This window comes from Protopterus annectens, chromosome 1.part1 (assembly GCF_019279795.1).
Source record: "Protopterus annectens isolate FY-2018-M chromosome 1.part1, PAN1.0, whole genome shotgun sequence".
NCBI classification, from domain to species: domain Eukaryota; kingdom Metazoa; phylum Chordata; order Ceratodontiformes; family Protopteridae; genus Protopterus; species Protopterus annectens.
The window spans coordinates 944539427-944562258 of record NC_056726.1 but is presented as its reverse complement, the minus strand read 5'-3'; the positions used below and the strand labels follow the sequence as shown (position 1 = coordinate 944562258).

The following is a 22832-nucleotide window of genomic DNA, read 5'->3' as shown; positions in this document are numbered from 1 at the left end:
TCTGCTCCAATAAGCTTACAGTCTTTGATACATACCCCCTCATGATGTCACCTATCTACTACTCTGATACTCCCCTAATCCTACTCTTACACTCTAGGGACATGGTTCACATGGCAGGGAAAATTAGGATTCACTATCCTTTTACTCATTTGCATAGGATTGACTACTAATACTTGGTTACATCTCTCACATTGAGCTTTCCCCTCTTAGCAACCACTAATCAGTAGCCATGATGTATTCAGCATGCCATTCACTTGCAAGGCAGATGGATATTTGTGATAAAATGCTTATTTTGGGCTTTTATTTTATTTTATTTTATTTTTTTGTGGTTTTTAGAGCGCTGCACGTTTGCGCGATGCTACACTTAAACATCGGGGAAAAAAATGTTTTTTATTTTTTATTATTTTGCAACACATATAAAAGCCAGTAGCCTTATATTTGGCCATTGGCATGCTTCCTCAACTGGATGCATCCTTTATTTGGAGCTGTCATTGCTCCGTTTTGCTTTTTGCAGAACGGTACTCTGTTACCAACTGAGTACATTTCTGCAAATAACACTACTCTTACTCGGACAGGTTAGTGTTTCCTGGATTGCAAATTTACCTCATTTGCATAGCTTTCATCAGCAAATGAGGTAATTTGCATAACCTAGCACTGTCCGTGCAAGAGTCATTTAAGGAGTTCTCATGCACGCCCCTGCCGGCTGTTCCTGGATCGCTCGGCAGACATGTTGGCTGTCTGGAGTCTTAGACTACTCTTAGACTCCATGCAAGCCTTCGTGAATCCGGCCCAGTGTGTTTATTACTTAGCTGTGAGTAAACTGGACAGTATGAAGTCTGACTTTAATGTTAGTATTTTAACTATGAATACATTTTTAATTTGCTTGTTTTTTGCAGGCACACATGTGTGATGTGCACTGAGTTTGGACTACAACAGTTTGGCTAGCACCTGGTCCAGATGAATAAAACTATGAGCTTTTAAAGAGCTGCTGCCTGCAGTATATGGTTTTATTCCCTCAAGCTTCAATTGTTTTATATGTGAATTACCAAGTTGCTTCAACAGACAGCTCTCCTAGGCTGCCTGTGAAAAGGGCTACTCATGCCCAGTGGGCTATCCTAGGCTGTTAGTAAATGCATCATACATTCACATAGACATTAATTAGTACTCCACTGTAGGCTATTTGAATCCCTGCACATCTTATTTAGTTTACTGGGTTATTAAATATCTTTTCACTAAATCTGACTTTCTTGTTAGCGTGAGAATCAAAAATAGTAATAATGTAATATCTAGCTTAAATGGTTATGGAAAGGGGAGATATAACCAATGCACTTGCCAAACATGTTCTCGAGTGTCCTCAGCATACCTTTAGGTTTTGTGTTCTACAAATTATAGAAAGTACCCTTAGGGGAGGGCCTTGGCAGCTTCACCTCGAAGAGCAGGAGCTCTTTTGGCAGTTGAGAACTGAGGCACATTTTCCACCAGGACTTAATGATGTGGCATCCATTAGATGTATATTAAAACTCAAAGCACTTAGAAGGTAGAAGTATTGTTACTGCAGGTATATATATATACAAATACAAACTTGTATATTTTTTAAGTAACAATTTAAGCTAGATATTACATTATTACTATTTTTGATTCTTATCTATATTAATTAATTGTAGTGTAGGGTTGCTTTATGGCATCATAAGATCTCCTTTTATTTACATTTTACATATTTGATTACTTTTAAGGTTTGTTTTTAAGTTGCATAATAAGTACACAAAATGCATTATTAATATACTTAAATATTATTTTTATAATTATTGTGTACTAAATCATTTACTTCTTAATGAAATGTATATAATAATTTAGTTGTGGAAGTATCAATTTTGTATTGTATGTTTAAAATATCCTTATTTAGAGGTGATGAGTTTCTTAGTATTTAATAAGCATCAAGTTGTCAGCTAGTCCCCTTTAAATTTCATTGTTTGCTTGCCTATCTAATTGTTGAATTATTCAATCATCTAATTTTGGTTTGAAGCATTTTGGTATTTAAACCGTATATCAAACAATGTTATTTTGTCTGATGAAGGTTGAGCAAGTGGCTTGACCGAAAGCGCTTACGATTTATCTGCATTAAAGCCCGTGTTTGTGTCTGCTAAACTGCTTCCTTGCCTTTCATTTTTTATCTGTTTTCTACTTGGATTTGCTGTGTACTAAAACCGGTGGACTTCTTTAAGAAGGTCACCAAGGAAATGGTTTTGGGGTATATGGTGCATACAGCCTACTTGGTCCTGACTAAGACATTCAAAGCAATATCCCAGTTTGGTATAATTCACTGAACAGGGCATAAACCCCTATGTAACTTGATGGATTGCCAGATGACTCGCAAACAAGACCCAGGAAGTCAGGATTGGTGATGCCACCTCCACTAAGAGGCCAGTCACCAGTGGTGCACCTCCGGGCTAAGAGCTGGGACTGCTCCTGTTTGGCATCTGCTTCTCGGAGGTAAAGATCAATATCAAATGCCTTTGGCTGATCAAGTTCACAGATGACTGCAAACTGGGAGCTATCACAGCCATAGCGCCCTACCTAGTTTGGTTTTACATTATATTTCACCGAAAGCTTCAAAACAATACATTTTAAACCATAGACATGCACACTTACAACACCAGTGACTAAAAATGTAAACCAAAACTAGATGGGGGCTATGCCCCCAGAACCCCCAATGTGGGGGGCTGTACCCTCTATACTCCCCAAACTACTTACAGTAACTCCAGGATCACACTACAGTGTGGAAAAGGGCATATACCCTTTAGTTGCCTTACAGTACTCTACACAGTGCCACTACTTCACTTCAGTGAAATGAGTTTTCAGTAATTTCACCTTTCAGCAATTTGGTGAGGGTGAACTGAAATTCAGTGAAATGAGCTTTCAATGAAACAGAGTAGACCCATATATATATATATATATATATATATATATATATATATATGTGTGTGTGTGTTCATAGGTAGGTACTAAGCTATCGGCCCAAGGGCCTGCGTAAGCCTATCCAGCAAGGTACCATAGCTTACACCACCCAAGAAAGTTATTTTCCTGTGCCACTGTCCAGCAGAGACACAGAAGTGATCCCCGGGATGTATTTCCTATTTCCCATCCACTCATCAAGATTTTTCTTGAAGAGTGCTAATGAAGAACTTTGCTTGACATAGATGGGTAGCTTGTTCCAGAGTATAGGAAGTCTCTGGGACAGAAATCTATCCCTCCAGCATGTCCTGTTTATTGTGGTGACAAGGTTTAGGTCCCTAGAGCGTGTAGCTTGGAGGGATTGGGGTTTCTTTAGGTGTAGCATGTCCAACAGCTCTGGGTTTGACATAGCTTTATATGTTAGGCAGAGATCACCTTGGAGTAGGCGATATGCTACACGTGTGTGTGTCCATATATATATATATATATATATATATATATATGTACATATATAATATACACACGTGTATGTATATATAGGTTCATAGATATTTATTAATATATGTCTATATCTATATCTATCTATATATATATATATATATATATATATATATATATATATATATATATATACACATATGTGTGTGTTTAATCAAATCCCACCCTGTATTCTCCTTGGACTCATTGGTTCATCCATGGGCTGATGACTGGCCCATTCATTCCCTAGTCAGGTTAGAACCTTCCAATATATTTATCTTTATTCAAGTGGAGAGGTCTGGCAGCTAGAGTGGACTTTCATGTATGTTGGACATCACAGTGCTCCCTCAACAATCTCTGCTGTGACATCTGCTCTAGCTGTTTCCAAGATAATGTACAGTTGCCACTCATCCTATTCTTAGCTTCTTGTGTAGTGCAGATGTTCATCGTGTGACACTGCTGCAGTCATTACACTTGGGTTATCCTGCCATCAGGCGGTTCCCCAGTCGGCCTGAGTTCCAAAGTCTTGGTCCGGTGTCGGTTGCTGTCGCTTCTTCCCTGACGTCAGTGCACCAGGGGGATATAAGATGCAGCCAATGCCATTTTCTTTAGTCTTTCTTGCCGCGCGGTGCCCGAAGCAGAAGCAGTTCGCAAGTGCCGGTCGGCCGACTCCTGAGATTTTCATACTAAATCCAGAACAGAAGTCTTCTAAAAAGCTAAGTACCCCATTGGGGAAACTTTTTCTTGCCTCAGACCGATATCAGTAAAAGTTAATAATTGTATTTCTTGTGGGAAGCAAATACCTCATAAGGATTTCCAATCCTACTGTATCCCATGCCTAGGCCCTGACCACGACGTCAGTGGCTGTCAGTTTTGTGCCAGGTTTAACAAGCGCACTATTAAACGTCTGTTTGATTTTGCCCAACATTATTTTGCCCGAAAATGTAATTACACTATGCCGTTGGAACTTCCGACGACCGGAATTCATAAAAAGGACAAGGACAGGCATCCGAGGCCCAAGACTGACGACGAGGCCTCTTCTAGGCCGGTCGCCGGTTCTCCAGTTTTCAGCGAGGCACCTACGCAGCCCCTGATGACCGCTTCAATAGAACCACAGACTGCCTCCGACTCCCACGTGGAGCTGGCTGGGCCTTTGGACGCCCCTGCAATTCAAATTACCAAGCTTAATCCTACAGAGGGACCCGAAGTAGCTGAACATTCCACAGCTTCAGAGGGTGTTTTCAGACCTACCCAGTTAACAGTTAAACCCTCTGCTAAGTCTAAGCCTCCCATAAAAGCAAAGAAACAGACACAGCAATCTCCAGGGCAGGCTTCCATGCCTAAGAAACAAATGCTAAAAATGGCCGAAGACCTAATCACCCTGATAAGAGGGTCCCAACCCCCTCCAGATAAAAGGCCCAGACAAGAGGCAGACTATGAATCTTTAGACCAGGTGTCCATTTCCTGTGACTCCTCCTCAGACCTAGGGTATTCCTTACCCCCTTATGAGGATTCTGATGCTGAGGAATCCATTCCATCAGCCTCTCCGCCTGAGGACTACTCCTTTGGGGAGACCTTACATACCATGAAGGAGCATTTCCACTGGGAAGGCCAGGATTACTCAGAATCCAAGAAAAGGCTCAGAGACTTCCTTTTATTGCCTCAGCACAGACCCCTTGCTCTTCCGCCAGTGTTAGATATTGTGGATGATGTATACACTGAATCTAGCTTAAACCCTGACTCCTTACCACCAGCCCCAGTTAAGCCAGATAGATATTACAGAGTCCCTGACTCTCACAAATTTCTATACAAAAGCCCTGTTGCTGACCCTGAAACTATTTCTCAGGGACCCAAAGGGATTAAGGCCTCATCAGCTAAAAACCCAGCCCCCTCTGACAGAGATTCTAGAGCATTAGACAGATGGTGAAAGAAAGTTTATACATCTGCAACTTTAGCCATGAGAGCCTTAAATTGCCAGTTTCACATGCTAAAATATCAGCAGTTTTTAATGTCTCCGTTGAAACAAAAGATGTTTCCAGATTCAGATCTTCCTAATTTGAAAAAAATGCAGGATTTATTGCATGCAGCTGACCAAGTTGGAAAACATACTTTGCAATGTGGTTTTGATTCCTTAGAGGCCTCCTGTAGAGCAGCAGTTACAGGCTCTGTCATTAGAAAGCATGCTTGGTTAAAAGAACATACGTTACCAGATTATGTTAAGGCCAAATTACTGGATGCACCTTTGCAACGGGATGTGTTGTTGGGAGTTAAGGCAGCGGAGGTATTAAAAAAGATGGAAGATAAGGCAAAATCTATGCAAACGGTCAAAGATTTCTTACAGGTTCAACCTCCTCGTTTTAGCAGAAATTGGCCAACAAAAAATTGGTCCTTTCCAGTCACAGACAGACCTCAAAGGGGCAGATATAGACGTCCAAGAGGTAGAGGTCAGACACAAGGCCCTTACAGACCTCAACAATGGGGTGCGCCAGGCCAGAAAGAAGGGGAAGACGGACCTCAACCTTATAAAAAACAGTCTCAATGACTTCCCACTACAGCTGCCAAACAGCTCTCTCTTGGCAGCCCCCTTAGGAGGAAAACTGGCTCTTTTCTATCACAATTGGCATTGCATCACCAAAGATAAATGGGTTCTCAACATCATATCTCAAGGTTACAGGTTCCACTTCCACACTCTTCCAAGGTTAAAAGGAATGCCAAATCTGCCACCAAATCAATGGGCAGAGGCTCAAAAACAAATTACAGCACTCATGGACATGAGAGCTATTCAAACGGTACCACCACAAGAGCAAGGACAAGGATTTTACTCAAGACTCTTTCTGGTTCCCAGAAAGGACAAAGCCTGGAGACCCATTCTGGACCTTTCTTCTCTGAACACTTTCCTGGATATTCTGAAAATCAAAATGTTGACACTACAGCAGCTTCTTCCCATGCTGGGCAAGAAAGCTTGGCTCGTGACTTTGGACCTCAAAGAGGCATACCTGCATGTCCCTATCAGACAAAACTGCAGAAGATACCTCAGATTTCTAGCAGGTTCAATGCACTATCAATTCTCTGCACTGCCCTTTGGCTTATCTACTGCGCCCAGGGTCTTCACAAAGTGCCTGGCACCAGGAATTGCATTTTGCAGGCAAAAATGAATTCAAATTTACCCATACTTGGACGACTGCCTAATCCAAGCAGAGAGCAAGGGCATTCTTCTAAAGTATCTGGCGTACGTAAAAAAATTATTAGGTTGCCTAGGGTACACAGTAAACGAAAAGAAATCAAAACTAGTGCCCTCACAACAGATAATATTCCTGGGTGCCAGCTTAAACACAACGGCCCAGATGGCTTATCTCACGCCAGACAAGCAAGGACAACTGACTCAGTATTTTCATTTAATGGCAACAAAGACCCAACTCCCTGCAAGAAAAATTCTGCAGGCCTTGGGCTACATGGCTTCTTGCATACTACTAATTCCATATGCCAGACTGCATATGAGGAAACTACAATGGTATCTAAAGAGTGTATGGTCTCAACACTGTCAAAATTTGGAAACAGTTATACCACTAATTCCTTGCCTACAACAGGAGTTTCAATGGTGGGCTCAAGCTTGTCACATCAACAAGGGACAGCCTTTTACTCAACCCACAGCCAGGCAGACACTGACAACAGATGCATCGGATTACGCCTGGGGAGTACACATGGCAGGAAAATGTATTCAGGGCGAGTGGCCCGCAGAACAAAGACATCTCCACATCAATCAAAAAGAGATGCTAGTTGTACAAAATGCAATTATATCTTTCAAGGACCTGCTACATCCAGGACAACTACTACTAAAGACGGACAACACCACAGTTATGTGGTACATAAACAAGCAAGGGGGCACACACTCCTACTCCCTCTGCAGACAAGCCATGAACTTGTGGAACACAGCTTTAAACTACCAAGTTCATCTGCAGGCACAATTCCTGCCAGGAGAGAAAAACACACTGGCAGACGACCTAAACAGAAACATCATGGATCCTCACGAATGGCAATTGAGTCCACAAATATTCAGAATGGTAGCACAAAAATGGGAGAAACCAGACATAGATCTGTTTGCAACCCCAATGAACTGCCAACTACAGAAATTCTGCACAAGGAGCTACCATCCACAAGCATGGAAAGTGGATGCCCTCTCATTCAGCTGGAAAAAAACTACAAGTATACGCTTTCCCTCCTTTACCTCTCCTTCCAAAGGTACTCATAAAAGCCAGGCAGGAAGAGCCAAAGATGATCCTGATTGCACCAGACTGGCCACGTCAGCACTGGTACCCAATCTTAAAGAACTTAGCACAAGAACCGCCCTGGATTTTGCCTCAAATCCCACAGCTGTTGACACAACACAACAATCAGATACTTCACAGCCAGCTAAAAGACCTTAAATCTAGCTGCATGGAAAATTCCTTAACTAAGCAAGCATTGCCTCTCTCCAAAGCTGTTATGGATGTCATTCTGGAGACCAGAAGGCCTAGCACCAGGAAAGCCTACTCGGATAAATGGATGAGATTCTGTGCCTGGAACCAAGCACACAGCCTTGACCCTCTTGTACCAAACATTCCTCAGATACTTCAATACTTAACTGAGATGCTGGACAAGGGCCTCTCCTTCTCATCCATCAAGATTCATGCCTCAGCCATTTCTGCTCATCACAACACGGATCCACCAATTTTTTCAAATCCTTTGCTCAAACAGTACCTCAGAGGGGCTAAAAACATGAGGCCGCCCCGTAGAGCACCTACACCAATTTGGGACCTCAACTTTGTTTTGGAAAAATTAACTTTACCTCCTTTTGAGCCAGCTAACACAGCAGATTTAAAATACATCTCTTGGAAGACTGCTCTGCTACTGGCAATAACATCAGCAAGAAGAGTTTCAGAATTACAGGCACTAATGGCAGTGGAACCTTTCCTCATCTTCCACCAGGACAGGGTGTCCTTAAGAACTAACCCTATGTTTATGCCAAAGGTGGTATCAAGTGTGGCTCTAAACCAAACTGTTCAATTGCCAACTTTTTATCCAAAACCACAGAACAAAGGGGAGAGACTACTACATTCCTTGGACATTCACAGACAGTTACGCTTCTACTTGGACAAAACCAAAGCTTTCAGAAGATCTGAGCAATTATTGGTAGCATACGCTGCAGGAGCACAGGGAAAAGCCATTTCAAAGCAGACTATTTCAAAATGGATAGCTCACTGTATACGTTTTTGCTATACCTACCATGGGAAACCTGTACCTAGCAGCATTAGATCTCACTCCACCAGGGCAACAGCCACTTCAACTGCCTACCTCAGAGGAGTACCTACCAAGGGTATTTTAGAAGCAGCAACATGGAGTTCTGCCCATACCTTCACCAAACATTACCATTTGCCTTTATATTCCAAATCCAGAGCTGGCTTTGCCACTGCTCTGCTGCAGGGCCTTATAGCCACCCCTAATGCCTTATAGATCCATCCTCCCTACCTCAGCTTTGGGATTCCACCCAAGTGTAATGTCTGCAGCAGTGTCACACGATGAACATAGTACAGTTTTGTACCTACCATAAATGTAGATGTTAGAGTGTAGACACTGCTGCAGTCCAGGTTACCCTCCCTCCCTCCTTCCCATCTTACTTTGTGGTACGTACCTAGCTCTTCTACCCTTATTTCCTAAAGGGAGTATTTACTGGTAATTAAAAATGGTTGTTTGCTTTTCTATTATATATTTTACTAGCAATTTGCAAGGCCTACCTATTTGGGGGCACCTGACATCTGGGGCAAGAAAAACTGAAGAAAATGGCGTCGGCTGCATCTTATATCCCCCTGGTGCACTGACGTCAGGGAAGAAGCAACAGCAACCGGCGCCGGACCAAGACTTTGGAACTCAGGCCGACTGGGGAACAGCCTGACGGCAGGATAACCCAAGTGTAATGACTGCAACAGTGTCTACACTCGAACATCTATATTTATGGTAGGTACAAAACTGTACTTTGTTAGCCCAGTCCATGGCATTACATGCAACTCACCTTACGTTCCTACAGGTGTCGTGATTGCAGTAAATTGGACTGCCTTCCTCCCACCAGGATGGGTAAGCTGGCATTGGCCTCTTACTATCCACTGCCATGGTGTTCTAGCTACCCAGGGTGCTAATTGAACATGAGTAATCATGGGCATAGTCTTTTCTCCCTGTGTGTCAGAGCCAGGAGAAGCAACGCATTGTTTTTTAGATTATGTTAAACATAACAGTTAGCATTATCCACTATGTATACAGAATTAAGACTGCTTTTTTCCCCTTCTCCCACTCTTTTGACATTTGGCCCAGTATCCCATGTTCCTTTACTGGGCCTGCTGATACTCCAGTCAATCCCCGGTTTAATGCCCGATTCAATGTCCAAACCTGAGCAGGGGTCAGCAGCATCTTAAGGACATTCTGGGGGTCATTGTTGTCCTTCTTCAGGCCTGGGGGGTTGCACGTTTTTGACCTCCACTGTTTGTTTCTTCCCTCCCTTGTGGACCTCATAGTTACATCCAGGACATGGATATGCATTTGAAATGTGTAATCTGTTGCTCTGCTTATGTGGAAGCTTAGCCCTGTCTCCACCATTTCCTTCCTTTGAATCACACCTCCCAACACTGACATCCCCAGCCTCCCCCAAGAATTGCCACAGGAGATGCTGACAAGATTGCCCTCCCTCCCATTGATGGTAACTCCCATCCCTCCCTTTCTGTGCTGTCAGTCAACTGAGCTGCTGATTGAACCCAGGTCAGTTGTTCTGTAATTGGGGCTTTATTACTGGAGTGACCAACATGTTTTTTTAATAAGTGTGTTTGCTCATAACAACAGTGCTTGCCAGTCTGAGGATACAGCACCTCATATAATCTAGGCTTTTAGAAAGTGGTTGGATTGGATGAAGTGCTAAATGTTGTTACAATATGTTTCATGTCTTGTAACTCCTCATGCGTGTTTGTTTTCTTGCTTTGAGATATAAAGTGTCAAAGTGAAGGCATGTTGAGAAGAGCTTTTGGGACCTTATGATATATGGTATACTGTTTGATATTTTGGAGCTGTATGTATATAAAAAAACGTTATTTGTCCAATTCCATCCAGTTCCAACCAACGGAATGGTAAAAATTAAGAGCTTTCATCCAAATCAGTGTACTTAGACTTCCTCAGAACTGACAGACTGGGATTCAAATTGGTTTAAACAGCCTCCACTCAAAACCTAATTAAGTTTCTTAAAAGCACAAAACATATGTAGCATATTAGTTAATAAAGCATATACAGAGAACAAACCTCAATAATATAACAAATTTAAGAAAGTTAAAAAAAACACAAAAATGTTATTTTTTTTATACAGATTAAAAATGCAAATAATATGAACATTGCAGTTAGGCTATTGCTTCTTTTTTGTTTTGTTTTTTTTGTACAAAAAAAAAATGTTTTGTACAAACCAAAATGTGGCTTGGTAGCCATAAGAAACTTGAGTGATACCATTAAGATGAAAGTTGAAAGAATAAATACATCATATGTATAGTATAAAAAGTTTATCACATTTTTTTTTTTGTTTAGTAGCTCTTAACTTTAGTACTGGCTGTATTGATGTACAGATTTTGGGGAAATGGGAGGAATCTAGTATCATGTGCCAGTAAAGCTTCCTGCACTTGAGAATTGTCTTCTCAGCCTTACCACTTGGATTAATAACCACAGAATCCAAAATGCCAAATAAAAATCTGTGACAGTTTGCACATTACAAAAAATGTTTATACAGAGCATGTTTGGTATTTTTAGACCTGATATACAGATGTTCATGAATTCATTTTTTAAAAGTTTTCTGTCTTACCAATATAAAAAGCTGGACACTTTTCATATTTGGCCAGATAAACTGCTGTTGTTGTGGAGTTACAAGAACCCCTGCAGAAAATGTTTTTATCCAATGTAGTATTATCTAATGCAAGACTGTCACCTATTTATATGTAGGGGTACTGTGCACATGCACCACAATTCCTGGGGTCTATGTTATATATTCGAATGTCCAAAATGTTGAATACCATATGGTCGACATTTGGAAGTTTGAATATATAATAAAAAAAAGAAAAGAAAAACCTTAACAGTGCGAGCAGGGAGGCAAGCCCCCATGCACCCCCCACACCCCCATTGCTTAAATATACCAACTCTGAGACCGCACTTCAGTGCAGAAAAGGGAAATTCTCCCATTCTGCACCATACGGCACTGTTAAAAGTCAACCTTCGAACACTTGAAATGTCGATCATATGGTCTTGACCATATGACTTTCGACATTTCCAGAGTTGAAGATTTGACATAGACCCAATTCCTGGTGCCTCCTCTGGACCCAGTACTACGACCAAACCTAGATGATTTTTGAGCTGTCTTCAGATTACCACCAATCTTGGAAAAAACAAGGGTTGTGTACCTATCTTGTCCAGTATGTCTGTGTTAGACATAAAAGTATTCCAGTTGTTTTTAACAATGATAATATTATGTGACATTCCCTGGAATTTTAATATAAAAGCCCTCTGCCAGGGACATGTATCAACTGTAGTAACCGAAGGTGTGGTTGCAGTGGGGGACTCGTCACCGAAACAAAGGTTTAAACTTATCACCTCTGTTTTCAAGCAGTTCAGGGGTGAAGCATTGTATGGTATCCAGTGGGTAACCTCCTTCCAGAAACATTTCTTTTAGCTTGCTAGCTTCCAACAAAAACTAGGTGTCATCAGAAATCGTAAGAGGAAGTGTAATAAATTGGCCCCGTACTAAACCCACTTTCTGCTTGTGGAGATGGAAACTCGAAAAATGCAGATATGAATTATTAAAAGTAGATTTACTGCAAATTTTGGAAACAAATCTACCCTTGATGAAGATTGTAGTGTCTAAATAATTAACAAATTCCTTTGGTTGGAACTGGACAAATAAAGTTTTTATAGACAATATTTTCACTGGGTGACACTTGTTTTTATAGTGGAGTATTTTACAAGATTTGGACACCACCAGTGGATTCTGAACATCTGCCTTTTACACACTGCACGTTTATTTGGTTTTTAGTTGTATTTTCGTGTAGTTACACCTCCTTTTGGTTTCTGGTCCTCTACAGACAGCCATATTGGCCACACACTCACAGACGGTCTGTCTTTAATGACCTGCATATATATGGTAAATGTACCCAGCTTTCTGAGCCACAATGCAACCATTCACTGAACAAGTAGATCATGTGGACACATTCTGATGTGCATTTCCTTTATGTGCATTGTCATTTAGATGCTTTAGATGCATCAGCTGCTGAAATCAGTTTGAGAATGATCTGGAAAACCCAGTCATAGTTTCCAAACCATGCCTAATAAGAGTTGGGTCCTTGGTAACAACCACATATCCTATGAGGAGCATGGATTAAGTTAATGTACTTTGTCTTCATATGGGTCGGTGAGTCCAGGTACACTGGTTTCAGCCAAAACGTATTGAAATTGTTTTGAGGCTCAGTTATGTGTATGTGTTTGTATAACATGTTTGTATAATACGTATATATGTGTGTACACATATATGTATATACCTATGCTTGTGTATTCATTCCCCTTCATATTATCGAAACGCCAGTTCACCGACTTTCACATGATTGAGCCAGCAACACCGACAGGACATAGCACCAGCGGGAAACTGATGGTAAGGAAGTGCTTGGCCAGCATGTTGACCTTTGCCCCTTACTTCCATGATAGTGCGATCTCAGGGTTGGTTTGTTTAGTTGGGGGGGGGTGTGAAGCCCTCCATGTGGGCTTGTTTTGTTTGCTGCCTTTGTTATGTGCTTGTTGGGCTGGCCAAAGGGTTACTCTCCGTCATTTTCCCATTGGTGTTCTGAGTGGTTGGTGTTATGTCCTGTTGGTGTTGTCAGCTCGGTCATGTGAAAGTCGGTGAAGTGGTGTTTCGGTAGTGTGTAGGGGACCTATACATACATATATATATATATTTATATATATATATATATATATATATATATATATATGTATATATGTATGTGTGTGTGTATTTTATATATATGTATGCTTGTACACATATTTATAAAATGTGTTTATATATATATATATATATATATATATATATATATATATATATATATATATATATATATATATATATATGTGTATATATATATATATATATATGTGTATATATATATATATATATATACATATATATGGATCTACTGCTTTTGGTCGAATTACATTTGGTCGAAAATGATTTCAGGCAGCCCACTTCATAGAAAATGCATTTCACTGAAAACCCATTTGGTCGAAAATGGAATATAGCCCCTACCCCACATAGTGCGATCCTGGAGTGAGAATATAAAGTTGGGGGGGTGTGGGGGGCATAGCCCCCCACATAATTTCCATGTATTCACTATTATATACTTGTGAACCCATTAAAAATACATTGAAACATATTACGTAAGTAAAAGCTAGTTGCAAAATTTGGGGGGGCTGTGCCCTCCCCCCTCTAACTTTATATTCTCACTCCAGGGTCTCACTGCAGTGGGGTAGGGGCTGTATTACATTTTCGATCAAATGGAATTCGACCAAATGAGCTTTCAATCAAATGAGCTCTCAGTGAAGTGGGCTGCCTGAAATAATTTTCGACTAAATGTAATTCCACCAAAAGCAGTAGATCCATATATATATATATATATATATATATATATATATATATATATATATATCCATACATCCATCAATCCATAACCCCTTCTTTACCATTTTTACATGGGGTCGGAGTTTCACTACAACAGTGACAATCATCTAGAGCCAAGGTTTACACAGCTGGGTGGCTAGCCTTGCCGTGGTGATTCTTCACAGCACACACTCACACTTATTGGCAATTTAGTGTGTCCAGTACACCTACTGCATGACTTTGAAATATGGGAGGAAACGGAGCACCCAAAGGGAACCAGAGTGAACAAAGGGAGGACATGCAGACTCCACAGAACGTACCCTTGCCAAATATCTGACCTGAGAACCTCTTGCTGTGAGGCAACAACTCTATCCGCTGTAGCACTGAGACGCCCACCTATATATGTGTGTGTGTGTGTTTATATAAATATATTATATATATGCATACACATATAGATATCTATATCCACATGCGTATGGACACACACACACACACACACACACACACACACGCATGTATATATCTGTATATATACAGAGAGAGAGAGAGATGTATGTATATATATATATATATAAATACATATGTGTGCATATATACTACCCTGCAGTGGTGGTGCTGCGGTAGTGTTGTCATTGTCTTGTTCGATTCTCAGCTAGAGCGTCTTCTGTGTTGGAGACATGCGTGAATGGGCATACCTTCGTTGAAGTTTGTGCGTCAGGGCTGGCAACTCGGCACGTAAAAATTTGCTGCCAATCATTAGTGGACCGGAGTTCTGCTGTGGCCACCCCTAACCGGGAAAAGCCAAAGACACAACAACAACATGTGGGCATATATACTCTCACATGTAGGTACATTTGTGTACGTATATATTCTATATATAGAGAGCAAGAGCGAGGAGAGAGCTGTACAGATACATATATATATATATATATATATATATATATATATATATATATATATATATATATATATATATATAAATCAACAAAAAGGGGAAACTAGTTGTACATTAATGATTGCTCTAGTCTAGATATTGGCAGACAAATGAATAAAATGGGCTATTGTCACAACTCAGAAATAGTCCTAGTAGTAGTCACAGTGACACAAACTACCAGCCATAACTGAAATATTCTTCCTTAGACATATGACTGATCTTGCTAGTCTCACACACAGTTGCTAAATCCTAATTGCGCCTCTGCCCTCAGCAGCAGACTTCTGTTATTGAGTTCTGTTAACCATCGGTCTACTCCCCTTTCCTTTCACAGCATTTTACACAGAGTACAGTCTCACTGCCATCTGTTTCATTATATACTATATTAATGTAATAAACATGCAGAACCTGATGCATACATTTGACATTATATCTAGCTCACTGATCAACAGCCAGATGTACAGTGACTTGTACTTAACTTAGGAGTCAACAGCACCAGTCACAATAAGGATAGCAACTGTGAATATACCACTGTTACAACCACCGTCTTAGAATGTGATCTGTTTAAGTGCTCCTAGAATAAAGCCTTCATTGTAATTTACATGGCTATTTATATGTAAAATAGAAAGGTATGTATTACTTATAACAGATCTGATGAAGCTCTGACAAGAACAAAAGTGCTCATCTTGTTTTAACTTGAACTGTGGTTTGAAAAAGCAAATCCAGCTCGAATCCTTATTATTTTTAATAAGAATGCAAAGAGATCTTTGTCACGAATATTACATAAAAAATTGTGACAGAGGTCCATTTGTGTAATTAATATGCTAGCTTAACTAGTTTTCCCTTTTCTTGAGTTTTTCTTCCTTAAGGAATGTATTACTTCCCTTAAGGATGGTAAACTACATTTCCTCAGTGGTAGGTTATGCTTTTTAGTGGTTATATATAATATAATATATATATATATATATATATATATATATATATATATATACCCACATATATAAACTTAAAAATAACAAAATCTAACTGCATCCAAAACCAAGCCCCCCTTCACCCATCTAGTGTTGATCATGTATGGCAACTCTGACATCGCACAACAGTGGAGAAAGGGCAAAACCCATTCGTAATGTAACTTAGATTTTGTCGATATTTTCTGTTTAGATACTTTTGCTGTTGATATTGTACTGTTTAGATTAGTTTAAGTACACTTAGAGGTGGATAATATGCAGACATTTTAGAACTTGAGAGATCGTTGTACATACACAACATTTTATGTCTGGCTACAGAAGACATTTTACATTTATACAAGATATTTTACAGCTAGCTGCACAGTTTCTGCTTTTATTTAAACATTTTTTGAGCTTTACTCATCATTGTGATTCTTACATCCACTTGTCTGTTAAGAACTTAGATACGAGAAGATTTGAGTCTGGAATTTAAAGGAAGCCTACTGTTTTAATTCATTTTTTTACAGTATGCTGGTGCCATCCTTTTTGGCAAAATATAAATATGGTTAAGGGGCAAGTTGTGTGATTAGCACGGCTTTTGTCAGAAGGTAATGGATTCTTTCTGTAAGCTGATAAATTGTTCAAGCTATTTATTGCTAAGAGCATATCCTAGTGCTTTGTTGGAAGAAATGAGAAATGTTGTGGTGGAGGGCTGTTGTAACAAATGCTCTCCAGTTTTATTAGGTGGTGAATTATGTACCCCCACCCATGATGAGGGAGGCTCTGTTTCCAATATGGGTAGGTTTCAGAGAGCAGTGGTCAGTGACGTTTGGGCTCTATATTTAGAGAAATTATTATAAAGAACTGGACAATTATTTAAAATCTATTTCATCCGTACCTTAGGGGTTCTTCCATCTTTTGTATACAAGAAGGTGTGGAACACTAAGAGTTTAATTGAAAATTGTACCCCAATAGTGAAATATTCAGCACAGTTAAGTGCAGAGCTTGTAAATATTGTCGTTTTACTCATGGCAAATTCTTTATTAATGTAAAATATTACCAGAAGAGTATTGGGTATTAATGGCAAATTTAATTGTAATACTACTGGGGCTGTCTGTGTTGCTCAATGGATATCATCCGCTGCTTTGTATGTTGGCAAGACTGAGCGTCAACTCAAGAACAGTGTATATGAACATTGTTATGCACTTAGGAAATGTGATTCAAGCAATGCTTTACATTGACATTCAGCGCCACTTGTGAATTTTAACAAATTTTTATTTTATGCTGTTAAAGTTTTTAAAAGGGGTAGACTTTGGGAGGTGAAACTTGAGTCCAGAAAACTTTACTGGCAGATTGTTAAATGCCACCCAACCCCCTGATCTAAACAACAAAATTTGTGGAGTGTTTTAATGTTGAGGGCCAGTACAGTTTGATTATATCTGGTATATTATTGTGATTGTGTAGAAAGTTTTAAACTTGTATGTTTATTTGGCATTTGCCTACTGGGAAAGTCTGACTGAGTCATGAGGTACCAGTTTTCAACAGAGGCCTGGGGAGAAAAGCTCCAGATACATATGGTTAATGGAATGAAAAAATAGACTGACATTAATAAAGTCATAACATTCAAGCACAGAATTTGAAAATCCACACATTAGTTTGTCAGAATAAAATCTCAACAGACAATGAAGTTATAGTGTTCAAACATAAATTTTATGGAAAGCCTGATAATAGGAAAATGCAACATTTATGGTTTACTATTGTTTGTGCGAACGACATTCTGTCGGCTGCAGTATGCCGAAAATCAGAATGCCGAACGCACAAACATTTGTGCACCAGATAGTCGACTCCATGCACTACTGCATTCGCATAAGTGTAAGTCTGCTATCTGCATGGAGATCGTGGTACAGTGAGGAGTGGAAATTCATCCAAATCCCCACTGTAGTGCGATCTTGGAGTTAGAATATATAAGTGGGGGGTGAGGGGCGCAGGGGGGCTTGCCCCCCTGCAAAAACGTGATTTGTCGTATAGGAGTTTGATTTACATCAGCTCCTATACAGCTATCACGTGGTGGTTTCGACAACAATGTTGAGTCAAATGCGTCGAGCATTTGGTTCGACATTGTCAATGTTAGGTGTTTTTACTTTCGGTATTACTATTCGTTTATTTGAACAGAAAATGTTTTTCCTTTCGAATAAACAATAGTAAACCACATTTACATAATAGATGATCCTAATGATTATTAATATTCTAGAGGTCATGAAATATGGTAACAGATTTATACTGGTGAAGACGTAGGATAATACGAGTAGAGAAGGGTAGGGTGTGATAGAGGGGATAGTAAGAATAGATGTGGAAAGGTAGGAGTGTAACCTCAGGGAAGTATGTGTAGAGGAAGGGGGGTGCATGGTAGGTTAGTAGTGGGGATAGAGAGAGTAGAGGTAGAAAAGGGTATAAGAGTTTTGAATATGGTTTTGTTTATAGAATTGTCTATATATATTTATACTGTCCTTTTAAATGCTTAAATGTTCTCTGGACTAATATGGTTGAGTGAACATTATCCTAATTGGCATGGTCAATGATATTTATGTGTTCCTTTATGATCTTCTATAGCCTGATGAAGTTATTGTTTCATTTAAACAGAACAAAAGTGCTAAATTATTAAACTTTTTTCCTGGTGAGACTGTGCCTCTGGTGTTTAAGTACTTGGTTTGTACCAGATTGTATTGCTGTTTGGTTTTGGTTTACATATTTTGCTGTAACCTCTGCACCAAAAAGCTGTAGAAGCAGATGACCTACCATTGCTTGTCCCTAGTTTCTTTTTGATATTAACTATTTATTTCATAGTTAGCCATTTGTGATGATTCATTTTGAATGGATTTCTTTTGTAAGATGTACAGTATGGAATTTGCGGCTACAACTGTTCCACTGTATTCAACATTCATTAGACGCTTCGAGTACAGCGCCCCCTTTGTTATGTACCTAACCAGGCATATCCAGCAATTGGAACATCCACAGAGGTTCCTCACTAAAAGAATACAGGGCATAAGTAAAATGTCCTATGCAGGCTGCCTCAAGACCCTATCACTGTATTATGTGCCCTACAGGCTTTGGAGGGTAGATCTATGCCTGGCATACAGGGCATTGTCAGACCCCACTCTGATGAACCTCCTACATAGCAACAAAACAAACAGCATGAGAATTACCCGTTCCAAAGACTGAAACCTTGCCTGTGATAAAAATAGGACCTGTTGGAGAGATGGGTATGTATCCCAGAGACTACCACATCTATGGAACAGACCTGCCAGCCATGTGAAGCAGAGTTCCTCCCTAACCCAATTAAAGTGCAACTTGAACAATTAGATGGGAAACCAGACATTTGTCCCTCATTTGGTACCTTTATCTCTAATGGACACAGATAACCTGTAAATGGTTCATCTCCCAGGCCCATGCTTACATTTTTCAAGGGTATCAAAACTTGTCAGAGATTTGGGATGCATGATTAGGCTTAAAAAGGCCCTTGTGGTTGTTAGCTTGGTAAACACCTATGAACCTGTCTGTTTTCAAAGAAAAAAATGAAAGGGATGTTCTGCACATTCTGGTGGGGGGATTGCAGTCAGGAAATCTACTTTCCTTTTCCCTTTCTCCCTTTTTTTCTCATATTCCTGTATGGTACTCTGGTCTTGCAAGGCATCCTGCAGGGCTGCCTTCTGAGATATATGTGTTAAGGATCCAAGGGGTGAATGCTTTGTAGTTTATTTGCAAATGGTGTTAGGAAATTTCATGAAAAATTTAAATTCTTAGGAGAATTGTTTGTGTGTATTGTATGAGTGCCAGTGATTGAATAGAATGACCGGGGTGTCTTTGATTATCTTGTTTTCTTTGAAGTTTTTTAATGCATCTGTACCATTTACTTACTTTACTTATGTACTGGGTCATTGGGCTGGATCATATATTAAAACATAGTAGCCAAGAGAATTGAAGAAGGATTTCTAGAACCCTTAACTCGTATGTTGTGGCCACTGAGATTACACATTTTTTGTAGCTGTAATTATTTTATTTCTGGATACTTCACATTAAAAAAACTACAAAATTAAAATAAAATTGTGGCATACATACTAATGCTGATTTGTCATAATAATCGTATACTGCTCTTCTCCATATTATGTTTCTCAAAAGTGCCTGAGATTCATCTATTATGACTCCAATCTGAGTAACCTGAAAAAGTTATAACTTTCAAATGTTAGTCAGTAGAATTAATAGAGATTTCTTTATGTGCAGCAATATTTCAGCAGATGATATGCTCTACACAGAAACTGACCTTGAGGAAAGCATGGACAAAATTGAAACAATTAATTTTCATGAAGTAAAGGACGTCGCTGGCATTAAATTCTGGTGTTATCATGCTGGCCATGTTCTGGGGGCAGCAATGTTCATGATTGAAATTGCTGGCGTCAAGGTAAATAATATCTTTTTTGTTTACTCAGTTGCAGGATACTAAGGCATGTTCAGTATTTTTTGTTGCACTGGTTTACATTTTTGTAACTATACTAAATAAGTAAAATTTTTGTGCAAGTTTTTTTTCCAGGCTACATTAGCAGCTTGTTTGTAGGCATTCTTAAGCTTTGAACTCTTTGCTTTACAGCTATGTGTGAATGGGTTGTGATGGTGTAATGCCCTATCACTGAGCAGTTTTGCCTTGCTTTTCATTTTATTGTGGAATTGTTAATTATTTTTAAGTTGGAAGCAAATCACATATTTAGCACCACAGGAAGCATGGAAAGATGTCCACTGATAAGGTTAATACCGTTTGTGATTTTGATGTGTTACTTTGTGGAAGTAGGAAATATATTGCAGTTATTTTGGTTAAAAATGTAGAAAACTATAATATTATAACTGATACAACTTACTGTGAAACAAATTCTGTAGATTTGTACAGTAAGTTTTCAGTTTTTACTCTCCTCCCTCTGTCTACCAGCCATTAGCCTCTTTGCAGAGATCTTGAGCTCATACTAGAGTCAGATGGATTGGTCATCAACAAGGCAGCCCTGAAGGTAGTTTGGTCCTTGTCACTCCGCACCTGGTGCCAGATCTGCCCTTGTTCCAGTGGCCTGGAGATTTGACTGTCTCCTTCTTCCCCAAACCGAACCCACCTGTGTTTAAAAGTTCACCCTGAATTGTCCCCAAGCCGGAGAACCAGAAATGGCCAAGGTATGCTTCCTTGTAGAGATGAAGGGGATTTTTCCATTATTTGGCACATCCCCACCACTTTATCACTTGTACCACCAAAACAAGAATGCTGAGTACTGTCTACCTTTCATGCACTGACTTCTGGCTGCTTCATTGCTTGTTTGGTGATTTTATTTGCTCTACTGAAGCCACTCTCAATATCTTCCAGAGGCCACTGTGTACCATGCGCATCTACTGTTTTCTGAAGAGACTGATGATTCAGCAGCAGCTGCTCATTCCCACTCCACAGCTGCCTTGTTATTAGATGTAATAAAGTGCATTCAGAATATGTGCTGTTTTGTATAATATTTATTAGATTTCTTTGTGCACAGCTGGCCACTTACAGCACCTACCCAGTGTCCTTTTATCCTGTTATCTTTGGCATTCTTCAGTCTGAGCCTTGTTATGTTCAGATTAAACTTGTTTTCTGATACTTGATTCCAGGTCATTGTTTTATGCTGTAGAATTAGTAGGTGGAAGGTGGCTACAAGAAAGGTAGATACAGTAGAAATTACCTTTAGAATAAACCAGAAAATGTGCCTTGGAATTTGTAGACTGTTTGTTTCCCTTATATCTCTGGCTTTATTGAACACTTTTTTACACTGCAGGATAGTCCCCATACCTGACTTTGTAAAGTCTCCTAGTATTGTCCTCTGCTTCCTTTTCCATTGTAAAGTGTGTGTGTATGTGTGTGTGTAGGGGTGTTACCCTTTCAGAGTCATGGTATCTAAATTTTGTAATGATGTCTGAGTTACCCTGGATATTTTCTTCATTTTTCTGCCTCTCCTCATTAGATTGTTGCATACAGGTGTGATTGCACAGGGCATGTCATTGTGTTTAATTTTTGAAAATAGGACCATAAAAAGCAACCATGAAGATTAGTACCCAGTGTCCGACTTGCAGTACAGCTAAGGCAGCATATAAGTAGTACTAGATGCCTGTTGGTAGGTTTGAATGCAATTGAATGCCAGATGCTTTAGAATAAGGACCCTGTTCAGTATATCTGTGATCTGTTTCATATACCATCCATCATTTTGAAGTTTGGCATTCTTCTTGGAACCTGCTATGCTCCTGGGTATGTGTGAAGTGTGCTAGTGCATGTTATGGCATTGTGCTCCAACCACATATGCAGGTCTTCCCTGAGTGCATAATTTTTGTCATGCAATTTATTGAGCTTGCAAGTTGCATCCAAATCTTTTGATGTAAGTATATTGAAAAAAATTATATTCATTACCTGGAAGCAGGTTTACAAAGTTCCCTGTGGACATCAAACTATTCGTTAGAACTTTCAGCAGCAGTAGCATTGACTTTATTGCGTAGAGAAGAAGCATGACTTGAAGCTCTGCCCTAACTATCAGCAGTTTATAGCTCTGCCAACTGCACACAGAGGAAGAAACTTTGAACTTGCTTCACTACCAGGACTGTGATAATTGTTGAGACTTCCTCATGCAAGGATCCAGTCCTCTCACAGTCCTGGGTCTCAGGTGCAGCCTCAATGCAGTGACCTAAAATTGTAGAGTATGTCATAGTTCACCTCTTCTGGAAGCAAGTCCTTTGTGAAAATTTTTGAGTCCAGCAGATGCTGAACTTTTCCTTTTTTAGTGAG

At 39.7% G+C, this 22832-nt stretch overlaps 1 protein-coding gene across 1 annotated transcript in view; it reads left to right on the top strand.

Moving 5' to 3' along the window:
* Positions 1-22832, top strand: part of CPSF3 (cleavage and polyadenylation specific factor 3) — a 710232-nt gene that overhangs the window by 177654 nt on the left and 509746 nt on the right. The window contains exon 5 of the mRNA XM_044079083.1: positions 20279-20456. Within this exon, the coding sequence (XP_043935018.1) occupies positions 20279-20456 (178 nt within the window). The remainder of the gene's footprint in view (positions 1-20278; positions 20457-22832) is intronic.